At 43.6% G+C, this 18,959-nt stretch overlaps 2 protein-coding genes across 2 annotated transcripts in view; one reads left to right on the top strand and one right to left on the bottom strand.

Moving 5' to 3' along the window:
- LOC147106303 (putative methyltransferase-like protein 25) overlaps positions 1–5,828 on the bottom strand; it is a 64,056-nt gene extending 58,228 nt beyond the window's left edge. The window contains exons 1-2 of the mRNA XM_086009292.1: positions 5,385–5,828; positions 1,428–1,580 (exon numbers count right to left, since the gene is read on the bottom strand). Coding sequence (XP_085865418.1) covers positions 1,428–1,580; positions 5,385–5,742 — 511 coding nt within the window. The 5' untranslated portion in view covers positions 5,743–5,828. The remainder of the gene's footprint in view (positions 1–1,427; positions 1,581–5,384) is intronic.
- Positions 5,829–5,843: 15 nt separating this feature from the next.
- LOC147106302 (thyroid transcription factor 1-associated protein 26-like) lies at positions 5,844–16,319 on the top strand. The gene is made up of 4 exons (XM_086009293.1): positions 5,844–6,105; positions 10,350–10,587; positions 12,765–12,843; positions 15,617–16,319. The coding sequence occupies exons 1-4, from the start codon at positions 5,901–5,903 to the stop codon at positions 15,785–15,787; spliced, it is 693 nt and encodes a 230-aa protein (XP_085865419.1). The 5' UTR covers positions 5,844–5,900; the 3' UTR covers positions 15,788–16,319.
- Positions 16,320–18,959: the final 2,640 nt, after the last annotated feature.

The following is an 18,959-nucleotide window of genomic DNA, read 5'->3' as shown; positions in this document are numbered from 1 at the left end:
ATTACATTGCAACATTTTTATTCGATACCTCTTGCCATAAAGACCAGTATTCCATTAGCTTTTTATGGCTTTATCCATTTGAGGTGATGCTTTAAATGTCTTGTGAATCTGAAATCCTCCCAAATCCCTCTGCTCTTCTACATCACCCAGCTTTTACCCATTCAAAGTATAATTACTTTTTTGAACCAAAATGTACCATCTCACGTTTATTGCTTTGAATTCCTTCTACCACAAATTTTGGCCATTCCACCAATTTATCAATATCTTCTTGCAGCTTCCTTTGGTCCAAAACCTTAAGAAATATATCTAACTCCTTGAATATATTTAATGAATTGGCCTCAACTGCCTTGTGTGGTAGAGAATCCCACAGGTTCAGCACTCTCTGGGTGAAGAAATTCCTCCTCATCTCAGTCCTAAATGGTTTAGCCCTTATCCTTAGACTGTGACCCCTGGTTCTGGACTCCCCCGCCATCGGGCACATCCTTCCTGCATCTAGCCTGTCTAGTCCTGTTAGAATTTTATAAGTTTCAATGAGTGTGTTGGTTCTCTGTGGTGCCACCATGCCTACTCAACTTTTCTACATTTTCCTCAAAAGATAGACATTTGAAATCATGTGCAATATCATATAACATACAATTGAGACCTAAGTAACAGAGTCTAGGTTCACAATAGGCATGGTATCCTGCACAAAAATAAATAATATGAAGAAGAAATCAGGCATTCTGAGACAGAAATCAGAAAGTTTGAAATCTGAAAAAGTTCAACAATGACAAGTTAAGTCAGAACTTAATTTGGTTAGGATTAATGGCAAGATGGTCAGATTGGACATTTAATCAGATTCTGAAAGAAAGTGAGAATTGTGATTTACAGAATTAACAGGGAAAATAAGTATAAATGATAACAGGGCTATTGCACAAGAATTAATGGATCATTTTAACTCGAGAGTGGTGGCTTACTTAAACAATCATCAAATAGAAAAGAGAAGGCTGAGGGGTGACCTGATAGAGGTCTTTCAGGTTATGAAAGGGTAAACATAGAGAAGATGTTTCCACTTGCAGGGGAGACCAGAACTAGGGGCCATAAATATAAGATAGTCACTAATAAATCCAATAGGAAATTCAGGAGAAACTTCTTTACTCAAAGAGTGGTTAGAATGTGGAACTCGCTACCACAAGAATTAGTTGAGGTGAATAACATAGAAGCATTTAAGGGGAAGCTGAATTAACACATGAAGGAGAAAGGAATAGAAGGTTATCTTGATAAGGTTAGATGCAGAGGGGTGGGAGGAGGCTCGTGTGGAGCAGAAATACCGGCATGGACCAGTTTGGCCGAATGACCTGTTTCTGTGCTGTACATTCTATGTAATATGTGCAGTGGTCCACATTCCATTCAAAAAACACTCAATACAGAACCTGTGATTTCCACACCTTTTTGTTTATCTCCCCACATCTCCTGCCGCAGGTCATCCAGTGGTGTGCACACTCCAAGGTTTGGCAGAGAATGATCCTGAGTAACTCTCACGTAGGCAGCCACATCGCTAAGTTTTTGGGCCTGGTCCCATACGGAGACACCTGTTCCTTCTGGTCATGAATAAAGAAAATGTTTAAGCAATAACTGAATCTGAGCTCTAATTACAATTATTGCTTAGAGCAAAGGTTCGTAATTATTTGAGCACACTGGATCCATTGTGGCTTTCAAAGTACCAAATATGCATTTCTGCTACATAAGAGTCTGAAAAAAACCTTTATGTACCCAATGAAGATTATAAAGTACAGATCAATAGAAAATGTAATTTGTGGTGAACATTTGAAGCAATTTCAAAGGCACGAAGAGTGAGTTTAGAGCTCAGAGTGAAATACTGTATATTATTAAAGCACACATTCATTGAAATTAACACATTTCAGTTAATACTTGCCTCTTATAACATGAGAGTGGGGCATGAAGCTAACTGACACTATTGGGCAGAAGGTTTCTCAGGACAACTGCAAATTATTCCCAATTGAAGCATAAACGAATGATGAAAGGATTTTGCTCGAAAATGACAAGATGTAAGGAATTTTAAAAAAATAACATGCAAACTTAAAATGTAAACCTTAAAAAATAAATTAAAATATGAGCATTACTTCTGCAGATCTATTTTAAAAACATTTAGTTGCCATTAAGTGACTATTTTAAGTCCATCTTGGTGAAAGATTCAAGTGTTGATTGATGAAACAATTTTTTTTATATCCGGTGCCAGTAGCAAGAACTCCAAGATCAAGTTCTAGCCGTATACATTTTCTCTGCCCAAACAATATACCTTTAACTGAACAGCAGGGTTCAGAAGAGCAACCCCTACTTTGGCTTGGAAACCATTTGTTCCCCAAGAAAATTCAGATGTAACTGATTTACGCTGGTTTTATGCTGAAACATCGCTACCTGCTAATTTCCGTAAATCATTTGTGCCAAGGTACATCCGCCGAAACTCTCTGCCGCTCATTTACGTATCTTCGTGCCCCATGCAAAAGATCAGCCCATGCGAGTTTCCTGGAGTTATGTAAATAATGTGCTGGCGTAGATTTACGATACGCAATGTCACCTGATATCGGTGTAACTTAGGTTTCTGGAATTCGATGGTAATTTTTAAAGAAATGATTAAGACCTGCACTATACTTAACAAAACTGCTGTCATCCTTGGTGCACCTGACATTTATCAGACCCCCTGCCCCTACCACCCCCCCCCGCCCCCACCCCGACCCCCCATTCAGAAGGACAAAACAGCTGGAATGGCTTTCCCAATGGGCATACCCTTCTTCCGTACAATAATGGAAGAGGAAGAGCAGCAGAGCCAGGAGTGTTTGAGAATGAGGTGCCATGGCAGAAGTTACTGACAGTGTGAAGTCATTACACAGCAAAACAACCAAACGTGAAGTTACATCTGGTGGGGATGTTAATCTCAAAAGGCAATTCCAAATAATTTGCACTTTACAATGCTAACAATGGCTTTTTGACACTAGTGTTGGATGCTGCCTAAATTGACACCATGGTGAAGGTGTGCAAATTAATCTTTGTTACTAGAAAGTTACTAGAAAGAGAAATGCAGGGAACAGCACCAACCGCTGTACATGGCCTTCCTCGATTTCACAAAGGCCTTCGACACTGTCAACCGTGAGGGATTATGGAGTGTCCTCCTCAAATTCGGCTGCCCTCAATAGTTTGTCACCATCCTCCACCTGCTTCACGACGACATACAAGCCGTGATGCTGACCAACAGACCCACAGACCCAATTCACGTACGGACCGGGGTCAAGCAAGGCTGTGTCATCGCACCAATGCTCTTCTCGATCTTCCTCGCTGCAATGCTCCATCTCACCCTCAGTAAGCTCCCCACTGGAGTGGAGCTAATTTACAGAACAAACGGGAAACTGTTCAACCTCCGTCGCCTCCAGTCCAGATCCAAGGTTGTCCCATCCTCTGTCGTCGAATTACAGTATGCAGACGACGCTTGCGTCTGCGCACACTTTAAGGTCGAACTCCAAACCATCGTCAACACCTTCACCGAAGCGTACGAGAGCATGGGCCTTACACTAAACACCCGTAAGACAAAGGTCCTCTACCAACCTGCCCCCGCCACACAGTACTGCCCCCCGATTATCAAAATCCACGACAAGGCCTTGGACAACGTGGACCACTTTCCCTACCTTGGGTGCCTACTGTCAACAAGGGCAGACGTCAACAACGAAGTCCAACACCGCCTTCAGTGTGCCAGTGCAGCCTTCGGTCGCCTGAGGAAGAGAGTGTTTGGAGACCAGGACCTCAAACCCAGCACTAAGCTCATGGTCTACAGAGCAGCAGTGATACCCATCCTACTGTATGCCTCAGAGACATGGACCAGGTACAGCAGGTACCTCAAAGCACTGGAGAGGTACCACCAACGCTGCCTCCGCAAGATCCTGCAAATCCATTGGCAGGATAGGCGCACCAACGTCAGTGTTCTCGCTCAGGCCAACATCCCCAGCATCGAAGCTTTGACCACGCTCGATCAGCTCCAATGGACGGGTCACATTGTCCGCATGCCCGATACGAGACTCCCAAAACAAGCGCTCTACTCGGAGCTCCGGCACGGCAAGAGAGCCCCAGGTGGGCAGAGGAAACGCTTCAAGGACACCCTCAAAGCCTCCTTGAAAAAGTGTAACATCCCCACTGACACCTGGGAATCCCTGGCCCAAGACCACACAAAGTGGAGGAGAAGCATCCGGGAAGGCGCCGAACACCTTGAGTCTCTTCGCCGGGAGCAAGCGGAAGCCATGCGCACGTCAACCCAAGCACCCCACCCACCGTCTGCCCCACCTGTGACAGAGACTGTAGGTCCCACAATGGACTCATCAGTCACCTGAGAACTCATTTTTAAAAGCAAGACATCCTCAGTTCCGAGGGACTGCCTAAGAGAGAAGGCTAGAAATAGCAATGGAGCCACTGTCTTTTCAGTTGCGTTTAGAAATGTCAACCATCATCCCTTTTGTCAATTAATCTCTCCTGCCATCCACCCTCTCACAGACCTACCTTCCCTTTTATTCTTTCCTCCCCTCCTTTTTTCCCTGCCTATGTACTTGCTTAAAACCTGTTATATCTCTAACTTTTTCCAGTTCTAACAAAGGGTCATCACCCTGAAATGTTAACTCTGTTTCTTTCTTCAGATGCTGCCTGACCTGCTGAGTATTTCCAGCATCTGTAGTATTTTGCTTTTGTAACCTAAACCAGAAATAGGTTCCTTTCCAGGAGGCCTGGTGATAAAATGTCAGCAATCTAAAGTGGACAACTTTGAGTTCAAACCCAGAGTTAGCCAAGTCACATTTCTTCCCTGCATTGGGCAAGTTTTGGTGGTTCTTGATATTTATACCATGCAGTAGCCAATTTGCACACAAGGTTCCACAAACAGCAATAGAATAAGTTACCAGCTCATCTGTTTTTAGTTGTGGGTTGAGGGATAAATATTGTCCAGAGTCACCGGGGAGAACTCCCCTGCTCTTCTTCGAATAAGGTGCTGTGGGATCATTTATCTGCTTGCTGTTTGTGGGACCTTGCTGTGCTCAAATTAACCACCGGTGACTACACTTGAAAAGTACTTCATTAGCTGTGAAACGCTTTGGGGCGTCCTGAGGTCAAGAAAGGTGCCATATAAATGCAAGTTATTTCTATCTTTAGTGTTTGCTAATCCAGCTCATCATCTGGTATCCCAAAACTAGTGGCAACTTTGAACATAAAAGGTTTGTTCCTATCTAGATTTTCAGCAGAGGAATGATAAAGCCCAGCTTCTCCTGGGGTTTTGTGTTGGTACAGATTATTAACATTACAGTCAGCTCTGCTCGTGTGCTGACTTGTCACTTGATCCAACCCTTTCTTACCCGGTGTGCTTCCTCCCTGCTGACAGAGGAGATGTGAGATGACAGTTTCAGGTGGCACGGCCACAAACTCATTCCAAACGTCTTTGGTGTAAAAATCAACCGTGTGCACATTGGCTATTCTGAGGTAAATGTCCAGGAACTCGGTGAGACATTTGATTTTGCTCTTCACCAGGTCTAAACCGACCTGGCTGGAAAACAGCATTTCCTTGTGTGAGTTGGAGCGGTTGCCGCGGGCCCGACCTCTCGCTCCCCGCGGACTTTCACCCGAGAGGAGAAGGCAGAGGCTCGAAAGGCCCCAAAGCCGGGGAGGATGGCCCAACGTTGTCAGAGTCGGTAAAATAGTCCGCTGACGTATCATTAAACCTCGACACAAAGTAGCGGGCGCGTTTAGATCTCGAATCACCGCCAGACGCACATTGTTAAAGCGGCGGCCCGGGGGGGGGTTTTGATCTCCCTCGGCTGCCGTAGTCACGGGGTGGACGGTCGCACGTTGATGACGACACCGGCAGAAGGAAAATGGTGCCGAGCGGCCGGCCGGCGAAAAGTGTTTCGGTCACCGAGAAACGCTTTAAGGGCCCGGCTCCTGGCGGCGGCGGCGGCGTTTCCCTCACCGAGAAACGCTTTAAACGCCTGGCTCCTGGCGGCGGGGCACAGATTTCAAAACCAAAGCGCCAATGGAAGGCTGATCGCTTTAAGAAGGGTTGGGGCAGTGTTAAAGAAGGTGAGGACTCGACCCGACTCGTGTTATGCTGCAGCGCTGGGCTGCGGAATAATGGAGTTACTTGACGGAAAAAAATACCAGGGTTCATCTGGTTCACTTATTACCATGTGGGTAGTCTACAGCAGACCCAGACATGGCATGAGGTAAACCCACCAGTGGTGGGGAGCTTTGAGAACTATCGGTCCAGAGTCACCTGTTCCGAAGCATAGGAACAGGAGGAGACCATTCAGCCCTACGAGCTTGCTCCGTTATTCAGTGAGATCATGGCTGATCTGCGACCTAACACCATAAACCTGCCTTTGGCCCATATCCCTTAATATCTTTGGCTAACAGAAAGCTATCAATCTCCGATTTAAAATTAACAAACTAGCATCAAGTGCCATTTGCGGAAGAGAGTTCCAAACTTCAACCACCCTTTGTGTGTAGAAGTGTTTTCTAATTTCACTCTTAATTTTATTTTTTAGACTATGTCCCCTAGTCCTAGAATCCCCAACCAGCAGAAATAGTTTCTCTAAGTCTAACCTATCTGTTCCCCGTAATATCTTGAAAGCTTCGATCAGATCACTCCTTAACTTTCTAAATTCCAGGGAATACAACCCTAATTTGTGTAATCTCTCCTTGTAACTTAACCCTTGAAGCCTGGGATGGCAGGAATGACGTATGAGGAGAGATTGGGTCCATTGGGCTTGTACTCGCTGGAGTTTAGAAGAATGAGAGGGGATCTCATTGAAACTTATAAAATTCTGGCAGGACTGGACAGACTAGATGCAGGGAGGATGTTCCCGATGGTCGGGGAGTCCAGAACCAGGGGTCACAGTCTAAGGATAAAGGGTAGGCCTTTTAGGACAGAAATGAGGAGGAATTTCTTCACCCAGAGAGTGGTGAACCTGTGGAATTCTCTGCCACAGAAGGCAGTAGAGGCCAATTAATTAATTATATTCAAGGAGTTGGATGTATTTCTTAAGGCTAAAGGGATCAAGGGGTATGGGGAGAAGGCAGGGACTGGGTACTGAATTTGGATGATCAGCCATGATCGCATTGAATGGCGGAGCAGGCTCGAGGGGCCGAATGGCCTACTCCTGCTCCTATCTTCTATGTTTCTATGTTAGGACCTTCTATATAACACCTAGACAGCTACATTGAGAGGATATGAATCAGTATTACAGAACATGTTTAAAGTGAGTTGTAAGTAGGTTACTGTCAAAGCTAGTTTTTGACTGGGTAGTTTTCCTTTTGAATAGATTATTGAAAAAAATGAACATCATAAGTCTGGTTTGCAAACTAAAAATGTTTTCCCCACACTCTATGGAGTAAATTTCTATCCATTTGCATAGGCTTGCTTGTCAGGAGTGCATGTTGTGAATTTGGGGTGTTATGATGAATTTGTGTTTCCTGCTACAGGAAACTTTGTGTTATCCAGAGGCTAACTGTCCAGAATGCTCGAGCCACCGGCAAAAATCAGGAGCCGTTTCGTTAGGTTTTTTTTTCTTCTCGTTGCTTTTTTCTCTCAACAGTCAAGCTCTGCTAGGTCTCGCTGAAGCTGTTGCTAAGCTACACAGACGCTTGGACTGTTTAGAAGCTGTTGCTAAGCAACAGGGTTTGTTGACAGATACGGAGCTCAAAAGCTTCCGTATGTTTCAACATTAGCGCTGGCGTGTCCGGCAGTTTTGAGGGAACGGTAACAGCTCGGTCCCGTCGGTGCCAGATAGCACAAAGTTTCCTGTACTAAAAACATAGTTTTATAAAATTAATAGCATTTTTTAAGGTCATGTTGAAGCATGCCTCCCTCATTTTACTCAGTGCTTTTTATTTTGCTTCTAATCCAATCTATCTGTGTTCTGTTCAAACTGTAGAGATGAACTGTACAACGTCCAGGGACTTCCACGTAGAATGCCAAGTTGTTGGTTGCACAAAAAAGTACTATTTATATTTTTTTTAAAAAGCAATTAATCTTTTCCTTGGCATAAGATCCAAGGAGAGGACATATAAATTGGCCAGAAAAAGCAGCAAACCTGAGGATTGGGAGCAGTTTAGGATTCAACAAAGGAGGACAAAAGGATTAATTAAGAGGGGGGAAATAGATGTAAGCTTGCAGGGAACATAAAAACTGACTCAAAGCTTCTATAGATATGTGAAGAGAAAAAGATTGGTGAAGTCAAGCGTAGGTCCCTTGCAGTCAGAATCAAGGGAAATTATAATGGGGAACAAACAAATGGCTGACCAATTAAATACATACGTTGGTTCTGTCTTCACAAAGGAGGACACAAATAACCTCCCAGAGATGTCGGGGAACATAAGATCTAATGAGAGGGAGGAACTGAATGAAATCAGTATTTGTAGGGAAATGGTGTTAGGAAAATTGACGGGATTGAAGGCCGATAAATCCCCAGGGCCTGATAATCTACATCCTAGGGTACTTAAGGAAGTGGCCCTAGAAATAGTAGATGCATTGCTGGTCATCTTCCAAAATTCGATAGACTCTGGAACAGTTCCCATGGATTGGAGGGTAGCTAATGTAACCCCACTATTCAAAAAAGGTGGTAGAGAGAAAACGGGGAATTACAGACCGGTAAGCCTGACATCAGTAGTGGGGAAATGCTAGAGTCCATCATAAAAGATGTAATAGCAGAGCACTTGGAAAACAGTGACCGGATCGGACAAAGTCAACATGGATTTACAAAAGGTAAATCGTGCTTGACTAATTACTGGAATTTTTTGAGGATGTAACTGGTAGAATAGATAAGGGAGAACCAGTGGATGTGGTGTATTTTGACTTTCAGAAGGCTTTCGATAAGGTCCTGCATAAGAGATTAGCGTGTAAAGTTAAAGCACATGGGATTGGGGGTAAGGTACTGACTTGGATAGAGAACTGGTTGGCAGACAGGAAGCAAAGAGTTGGCATAAACTGGTCTTTTTCCGAGTGGCAGGCAGTGGCTAGTGGGGTACCGCAGGGATTGGTGCTAGGACCCCAGCTATTCACAATATATATTAATGATCTAGACGAGGGAACTAGATGTAATATCTCCAAGTTTGCAGACGACACAAAGCTGGGTGGGCATGTGTGATGTGTGGGGGATGTCAAGAAACTCCAGTATGATTTGGACAGGTTGGGTGATTGGGCAGATGCAGTATAATGTGGATAAATGCGAGGTTATCCACTTTGGTGGCAAAAACAGGAAGGCAGATTATTATCTGAACGGCAGTAGATTGGGAGAAGGGGAAGTGCAACAAGACCTGGGTGTCCTTGTGCACCAGTCGCTGAAGGTAAGCATGCAGGTGCAGCAGGCGGTTAAGAAGGCAAATGGTATGTTGGCCTTCATAGCGAGAGGATTCAAGTACAGGAGCAAGGATGTCTTGCTGCAGTTGTACAGGGCCTTGGTGAGACCAGACCTTGAGTATTGTGTGCTGTTTTGGTCGCCTTATCTGAGGATGGATGTTCTTGCCATGGAGGGAGTGCAGCGAAGATTCACCAGACTGATACCGGGGATGGCAGGAATGACGTATGAGGAGAGATTGGGTCGATTGGGCTTATATTCACTGGAGTTTAGAAGAATGAGAGGGGATCTCATTGAAACTTATAAAATTCTAACAGGACTAGACAGACTAGATGTAGGGAGGATGTTCCCGATGGCGGGGGAGTCCAGAACCAGGGGTCACAGCCTAAGGATAAGGAGTAAGCCGTTTAGGACTGAAATGAGGAGGAATTTCTTCACCGGTGAGTGGTGAACCTGTGGAATTCTCTACACAGAAGGCAGTTGAGGCCAATTCATTAAATATATTCAAGAAGGAGTTAGATATATTTCTTAAAGCTAAAGGGATCAAGGGATATGGGGAGAAGGCAGGGACAGGGTACTGAATTTGGATGATCAGCCATGATCACATTGAATGGCGGAGCAGGCTCGAGGGGCCGAATGGCCTACTCCTGCTCCTATCTTCTATGTTTCCTATTACCGGCACAGAGACGATGGGTCAAATGGCCTCCCTCTGTGCTGTAAATTTCGATGATTCTATGATTAAAATGTTTTAGTGGGCATCACTTGAGTTAATTGCGTAACCTGTGTTGTTGCTATGATGTGTTCCCAAGTTTCTAATTACCTATTGGGAAACGGTAAAATTTCATGTATAAATTTTATAAATTGACCTGTTCAAGGTGAATATAAATCTAATGTTGCTATCGATTTGATGCCAGATGTGTTCCAGTGTCTAGATTTTGATACGGTTTGAATAATATTGTTCACTTGCAGGTCAAGGCTTTGCTTTCCAGCGGAAGGAGAAGATTAAGCATGAGTACAAGAAGCTACTGAGAAAAGCAAAGAAAGCGCCACACCCTCAAGAAGTACAGTATACCGAGAATTACCCAGATCATTTGCGCCACCTGTATCTAGCTGAAGAAGAGCTGCTTAAGAAACAATCAAAGAAAGCTAAAAATAACCAAACTGCAACAATAACTCAACCAGATTCTCAAGCAGAGGAGACCAAAAAGTAGGAGATTTTGAACATTCTTTCAAAATTGTGAAATTAATGTGAAAAGAAAGAACTTGGTTTTATATGGTGCTTTTCACAACCTCAGGATGTCCCAAAGTGTTTCACGGCCAATTAAGTACTTTTGACGTGTAGTCACTGTTGTAATGTAGGAATGGTTTGAAGTTTTTTTAGCTTTAGTTTAACCACTAGAATATAATAATTGGCTGTAAATCTGTAGTAACATATCATGGTGTTCATGAATCATTTCCCACATGGTGAGTTAAACATGCCTGGAGATTCCCATCCTAAGTGCAGAACACTGCATTTGCCCACATTGAAAGACATCTGCCATATGTTGGCCCATTCACCCAATCTATCTAAACCAAAGGCTGATTTGTTAATTTGTTTTAAATTACTTGCCCTGTATTCAATTTTGTGTCATCTGCAAATTTATAAATTGTTCTTTAACCACACAAGTTAGAACACTGAATATTTTCCATTTTGGGAGACTAGAGGAGAACCTAGACAAATTAGGCAAATGTTAGATATGTGGCAAATGCAGTTCAATATAGATAAATGTAAAAGAGCACATTTTGGAAAAAAGAACAGAGAATGAAAATAGAACCTAAATATTAAAATTCTCTGGAGCTGAGGAACCAAAAGGCTACTTCTAAGATCTTTTAAAAGAAGATAGTGTATATAGGGGAAAAACATAAAAAGGGCAACTGGAATTCTAGATTTTATTTGAAGGGACACTGAATGGAAAAGCACTGAGGTGAAGAGGAATCTATGTGCAATATTGGTCAGGCCACAGTTGGAGTACTGTGTGCCGTTCTGGGCACCCTGTTATGGAAAGGACATTAAAGCTATGGAAAAGGTGCAGCATGAACTCACTAGAAAGTGAGCAGGGATGACTGGATCTAATGAGAGGGTCGAGGAACTAGGACTGTATTCACTAGAACAGAAAAGGTTAAGGAAGATCTGTTATAAGTCTTCAACATTTTGAAAGGATTTCAGAGGGTAAATAGTAAAAGATTGTTTCAATTTTTGGCAAATCGATAACTAGGGGCATAAATTTAGAATTAGTTCTAGAAGCATATTGGGAGGCGTTAGAAGGATTTTTTTTTCATGCATGCGTTATTAGAATATGCAATGTGGCTATTTGAACTTGCATCACTCCCAACATTTAGATGCAATAAGATAAACACTTATAGAGAAAACACAGGAGATGAGTTTAGAATAGTGGATAAAGGTGAAAGACAGAGTATTATTTAAATGGTAATAGATTGGGAAATGTTGATGTACAAAGGGACCTGGGTGTCCTTGTACACCAGTCACTGAAAGCAAACATTCAGGTGCAGCAAGCAGTTAGGAAGGCAAATGGTATGTTGGCCTTCATTGCAAGAGGATTTGAGTGCAGGAGCAAGGATGTCTTACTACAGTTGTACAGGGCCTTGGTGAGACCACACCTGGAGTAGTGTGTGCAGTTTTGGTCTCCTTACCTAAGAAAATATATACTTGCCATAGAGGGAGTGCAGCAAAGGTTCACCAGACTGATTCCTGGGATAGCAGGACTTTTGTATGAGGAGAGATTGGGTCGACTAGGCCTGTATTCACTAGAGTTTAGAAGAATGAGAGGGGATCTCATTGAAACTTATAAAATGTTGACAGGGCTAGACAGACTGGATGCAGGGAGGATGTTTCCCCTGGCTGGGGGGGTCTCGAACGAGGGGGTCACAGTCTCAGGATATGGGGTAGGACATTTAGGACTGAGGTGAGGAAAAATTTCTTCACTCAGATGGTGGTGAACCTGTGGAATTCTCTATCACAGAAGGCTGTGGAAGAGAGAATGAGAGAACACGAGGTTTGGGGAGACAGCGGGAATATGGTATTGAGATAGAGGATCCAGGCTCGAATGGCCTACTCCTGCTCCTATTTTTCTATGTTAATAGGTAACTTTGACATGGAGCTAGCAGAATGGGACAGATGGCACCCATCTGCTGAGATTTCCATGATTCTGTCATTGAGCTGTGGCCCTGTGTATCAATGCTGTAAAATTGCTGAGTGCTGACTTAAATCACATCATTAGAAATAAGTAAATTCTGGAAGATAAATCTGCTGTGATGTCTCGCGGCTGAAGATGCTTACCTAAATGCCAAGGATATCCTGTGCTTTCATTGCACTTTGATTTTTAGGAAAAAGAATAAGTCGTCATATCAAAAAACTGAAGAAGAATATGAAAAAAGGCAAGCAGAACGTAGAAAGCAAAAAGAGGTAAGTGTCATGCAGTATGTTTTTGGAATTGAAGTGTGATTCTATGAGCTATCCGTTAGATTGTTTCTAATTTGACTTTATAGTTTTAGAAATGCAAGAATACATATTGTAACGTGTAGAGTCAATAACAAACTTTCATTGGCATAAACAGCAGGGATTTAATCAAGTAGGTTTATGATAATTAGAAATAGACTTTGATTGTTCTGAATTAACAAGCATTTTTTAATTGCCAGCACACATGTATGTACTTAAAGTTCTGGTGCTGAAAGGTTTTTAAATATTATTGCAAAATTGCATCTATCAATATCAGCTAGAAGAAATTAGTCAATACCATAACTAATATGGTCAACAAAATACTATGCTTGCATATAACTGTAGCACTGCATAGTACTGGCAAATCTCCTTTGTACCTCTTAAAGTCGTTCCTAAAGTGTGATGCCCAGAATTGGACACAATCGGGGGAGTTTTAACCCAAAAGAAGGGGTGGGAGGTTAGAGTTTTTTTTTAAAAACTGAAGCCCGACCCCAACCTGCCTGCAACCCACCCACTTCCAGTTTTGACGGGGGACAGCCAGCCAACCCGCTCGCAGGAGGTAGGTTGCCACTTTAAATATTATAATGAGGTTGGCGTGCCTCATGGTGATCCACCATTTCAAATTTAACTCTGTCTGGTCGGGGAACCTGCCAGCTAAAGGAAGGCGAAGACTGCTGGATCCAGGATGCAAGTGCCTTTCTACTTGCCTGCTGGATCCAGCGTCCCTGCCGCCCCCACCACCCCCCCCCCCCCCACCTCCGATTGAATTCCCGGCAATGTACCCTCTAGTTTTTTTTTGGGTGCGTGACCCATTCAAATTTCCGTGCATGTGTGGTTTCTCCCATTTAAAAGCTGGTGAGTGGACTGCGCGGGACCTCCAGATCGCTGTGCAGTTTAGCGGGAACGTTGCCCAGATCTGTTTCTGCACCCTCTTTAAAATTGTGCCATTTAGTTTATATTGCTTCTCCTCATTCTATCCAAAATACATCACTTCACATTTCTCTGCATTACATTTCATCTGCCATGTACCTGCCCATTTCACCAGTCTGTCTCTATCCTCCTGAAGTCTGCGACTATCTTCCTCACTATTTACTACATTTCAGAACATGCTGTTGCCCACATCTACTTCTTAGTACCATTTCTACCCTTTGTGCCAACTAACTAACTTGTTTGTATTCCTAATTTTCTACTCGGAGGTGCTCCCCGTGTTGAAACGGATTTTTTTGGTCCTCAATCTGGTTCAGTACAAACACTGAGTCGAATACTGGTTTAGTTCAACAGTTGTTTTATTCTGTTGTCCCGGGAGACTTACTCTGATACAGCACCGTTCTGACTCCAGCAGAGTCTCGACAGGTTCCACCAGAGCAAGCAATCTTTCATACAGTGGGTCACATTATTATACTTTACTTTTGAAAAGACATTAACACATCGTACATTCTACACCAATCCCGAGCGAGGCACGTACACAGTTTAAAGTGATTTCCTGGCCTGGCAGTTTGAAATAAAGAAGTCACAGTTCACTGAATGGTTTGTAATATAGAAAATATGCAGGTAATGGTTTCACGATCACCTAATCATTATGGTAATGCATGGTAATGTGTTTTCGGATCGCCTATTGTCAGTATACCCTTTGCACTCCACCCTACATTGTTCCACCAGCAAGGTGTGACATCGTGGGTGCCAGCCATATTAGCATTTTACTTCCTGCTGCCTTCAGTTTCTTGAATTAACATGATCATCTCTCACAATATGCAAGTGACTCAGCGATGTCGACATTGCACCACCATTTTAAGCTAACAGGGTCCTCCATTTTAGGTTGGCAGGGTCCTTGGCCATGCGGAGCGAGTTGTTACCTTATTTTTGCATTCTATATTCTCACCCGAGTCAGATGAGGTTAAGTGGTGGGTGGCTGGGATGGTCTCCTGGAGCCTTAGAGAAGCAGCTGTCCCAAAGAGACCAGATTCTGGCAGATTTCTCTTGCAGGGCGTGCCAACTCCACGTTTGAAGCTCTCTCGTGTAGGCATTGGAGGAAGCCTTGGGGCAGAAAGCTCAGGCTACTCTCCAAAAATGTTGCCAGGTGGATTCCCCGCCTCCTACCTCTTCCAGTTCTCCTCCCACCCCCCCCCCCCCCCCCCCCTCTCCCAAACTCAGTGAGTTCCATGTGAGTTAAGGCAAAATGGAAATGAGCCCACACCAAGAATATAGCATACATGCTCAGGCTGAACCTGAAGAAGCTCTCCAAAATCCAATTCCCATTATTGCCCTATTACCAGTGGCTATAACGTCTGCCTTATAACTTGGATTGATCTGTGCCACTCATCTGCACCTGAAGTTCATAAACCTATAGTAACACAACCAAAAAGATCCAGTGGACATCAACATTGCTGCAACAGGTGGCCATAACTGATACCACTGCCCAGAAATGACCATCAGTAAGCTGTTATTTAAGACTCCCTCCAACTGTGAATTATACCCATATAAAAGCCAAATATTGCAGATGCTGGAAATCTGAAATTAAAAAAGGAAATGCTGGAAATACTCAGCAGGTCAGGCAGCATCTGCGGAGAGAGAAACCTATACTATAGGCTGTGCCAGCAAAGTGTGAATGTGTTGTATCTGAGAGAAATTGCAAAGGATCATCATAAATTTCTTTAATCCCATTGAATTAATAAAGACTGTTCCAGAGTTTATCCATTCTAAGTGTACATATTAACGTCTTTCTAAATATTTTTTAATAAAGGCGGCTGAGAAAAATCAACAAGAAAAGGAAGAGGCACAGAGGAAATACAAGGAGCAAAAACTAGAGAAGTACAGAATACTCAGCCAAAAAACTAGAAAAGGACAGCCAAACCTGAACCTACAGATGGAATACCTGCTTAAAAAAATACAAGATAGTCAGGGCACAAAATAAGATCACATGCCTCCGACCTGAACAATGGCACCATTTTGATCTCTTGTGTATCTCATTTTGTTAGTACCTAAAAATTCCCATTTAATTGCCATTGGTCCCTGAACTGGAGTAACCTGTAATATTCCATACTGCTAACAAAATGTTTCACTTGTAGGGATCTGTGTATATGCAGATCTCAGGTGATCAGTGTAATTGGTCCAGTGCAAACAAGGCGCAAATGGAACAAGACAAAAATACACCTGGAAAATGCCTTGTCTGTTTGTAATCTTGAAAAATAACTCCCTCTGCTCATGAAAATAACCTGCTTGAACTTTGAAATGTACAGAATATGATGTTTTATATTTGTGAGTTTTGAAGTATTTACTTTAAATATTTACCCTAAAGGATCGATTATTTCTCTAACCCTTTGATGTCTTGCTCAAGGAGTCTTTTCCTATGGAAAGTATAATTGATTTTTGTTATAAAAAGTGACCCGTGGGGGGTCAGATAACTTTCCTTAGTTATCTGATATTAAACTGAGATGTGATACAAATTTTGTTAATCTTCCTTGTAATTGTGAAGTTGAATTATGTCTGGAGAACTGAGCACCCTGCAATGCAATGTTGGCATTGTGTATTTGAAAATCAGCTTCAACATAGCTAGATGCAGAGTACAGTTCCCTTTACTACGCCCAAAGTGTCCTTTAGCCCCAATCTCAGAAGAGCATCCCCTAGTGCACTAGTCTGAATTTTCCCATCCTTGCAACTCTGCTGATTCAGATTGCCAATTTGAACTGAACTGTAGCCAGTTTGTTTTGCTGTGGAGTAGTGTCCACTAAAAGCTGATTAAGAGTATTCAAACTAATTTTGTGTAGCACCCTTACAGTAGCAGAAGACATCTATCTGGGCTGGATTTCAATTCAGATTTGAGTTGCAATGGCAGTGTGGTAACGTGAAACCTCAGCATACCACATCATCCCTTTTCCTATTTAACATGAAGACTTCCATCCCCCCTTTTTTTCCCAGCAGGCTCAGATTCTGTCCTCCATGACCTATCACAACATTTTCCTAAATGATACGGAGCAAGAGTTGTTGAAACAAAAAACCGGTTTCAAATCATTAAGATTTGTATCAGCGTCCATACTCAAAAGCCTCAAGTCTCCCATCTTCTGTTTATCAACCCAGGCTCTTTGGGATCAGATGTTTGTTTTAACCTAGGCTAGAAATTACAGGCAGTGCTTTTGATTCATTAATTTGATTTTTTGTGCTCATAAACATAAGTGATATCAATGATTGGCAATGGAACACATTTCCACATTGTCTACCCATTGTCAGTATCAAACATTCTCCAATATGTTATTGCTTAGGCTAGAAACAAAGGCTAGTTCTCTACCCTAATACTGTGCTAAATGCCAAATTCACGAGAGTGTCTGTGTTACATTTTCATTTCCTGTACCAATCTATCTTATTTTTCGGAACGAGAATACTGGTTGTTAACCAGTTTTGTACTGGGAAAAGAGTTGAAACTTCCCAGATTAATTTTGCTTTAGACTAGTTCATACACAACATTGTAAATCATAAAATTAACCAGCTACTACCCACAATTTTCCAATTGCTAAAATTAATGATTTGCCTTGCTAACAGCTTTCACAAAGAAAGTTTTTTTTTACCTTAAGGGGGGAGAAAGTCCGCATGTTAGCGTCGATGGGGGGCACTGATGGGTTTGTGGCCGGGCGTGGCGAATCCAACACCGCACGCGACATGTAGCGCTGCCAATAACGTCTAGCGCCCACGCCATTAGCGGCTGCCAGATCATGACATCAACGCGTGTGGAAGGGCCCAGATGCAAAATTGACTGCCGCCCCCTGCCTTAGTGCGTGGCGTGAACAGCAGGAAGAGGAGACGTGATGCAGTCGGATGGCTGCTGTAGGAGCGGTATTTAAAGGCATCAACATCCGGTTTGATTTTAGTCGGCACTCAATGCTGCCTTCTCTGTTTGAAATGGGGAAATAGCCGTTTTCACTGATGTAAACATTTATTACTTTCAAGAGTGTTCTGGCTGCTAAAAAATTGTCCGTTTCATTGTGCTGAGATTTCAATCTTGTACACATTAATGGGGGCTGTACTGGCACTGAACCTCGCCCTCCAGCATCTACGGCGAAGACAGAGATTGGAAAATGTGGCCAGAGGGAGGAGAGCCAACAGGGCTGTCAACAGGAGGCCTTACCCTCCCAGGCTATTCCGGGAGCACTTCTACATAAATTTAACTGAGGAGACTTGTCTTAGAAGGCTCCACTTCAACAAGGAGGTGGTCACAGAGCTCTGCCACCTCATGCAGCCAGACCTCGAGCCTCAGATCAGGATCACCAGGGCTCTTAGTGGCACCCTCAATTTCTACACCAGCGGATCCTTATAATCTGCAGCAGGAGACTAACATTTTGCAGTTCGCCATCCATTGCTGCATCGGGGAGGTCACAGAGGCTCTCTACAGAAGGAGAAGGGAGTACATTTCCTTCCCCGTGACCAGAGAGAAGCAGGACGAGCATGCCTGTGTCTTTGCCAGGATAGTGGGCTACCCCATGGTGCAGGGCGCCATTGATTGCACTCACGTGGCTTTGCGGGCACCCCATAACAATCCTGAGGTATTCCGTAACCACAAAGGATACCGTTCAGTTAATGTGTAGTTGGTGTGCGACCACAGACAGCGAAACCTCACGGTCAATGCCCACTATTCTGGCAGCAGCCACGATGCCTTCATCCTGTGCCAGACTCGTCCAGCCACCCCATCAAACTCGCGGCTGACTGGGCAGAGACAAGGGTTATCCACTCTCCACCTGGCTCATGACTCCCCTCTGCAACCCCAACACTGCTGCTCAGCACCCATACAATAAGATTCATGCCACCACCAGGAACATCATCGAGCGTCGGGGTGCTCAAGTAATGGTTCCACTTCCTTGATCGCTCGGGAGGAACCCTCCAGTACTCAGCTGAGCAGGTGTCCCTTTTTGCCGTGTTCTGCATGCTGCACAACTTGGCCATCAAGAGGGCACAGCCATTGCCACCAGACCTAGCGGGACCACCTCAGGGAGTGGAGGAGGAGGAACAGCAGCGATGGAGGAGGCAGCCACTCAATTGGCCTTCGGGAAGGGTGATCCATGAGTGAAACCTCAGCATACCACGTCATCCCTTTTCCT

The sequence above is a fragment of the Somniosus microcephalus genome, chromosome 16, assembly GCF_052327205.1.
Source record: "Somniosus microcephalus isolate GS21.2 chromosome 16, FLI_Smic_1.0, whole genome shotgun sequence".
NCBI lineage: Eukaryota > Metazoa > Chordata > Chondrichthyes > Squaliformes > Somniosidae > Somniosus > Somniosus microcephalus.
This window is presented reverse-complemented; position numbering and strand designations above follow the sequence as displayed.

Bases quoted from the DNA above. Each gene is read 5' to 3' on its own strand.
- LOC147106302 (XM_086009293.1), top strand. From the start codon at position 5,901: ATGGTGCCGAGCGGCCGGCCGGCGAAAAGTGTTTCGGTCACCGAGAAA. The intron at 10,588-12,764 runs GTAGGAGATTTT...TTTGATTTTTAG, and splicing joins CAAGCAGAGGAGACCAAAAA to GAAAAAGAATAAGTCGTCAT. The intron at 12,844-15,616 runs GTAAGTGTCATG...TTTTTAATAAAG, and splicing joins AACGTAGAAAGCAAAAAGAG to GCGGCTGAGAAAAATCAACA.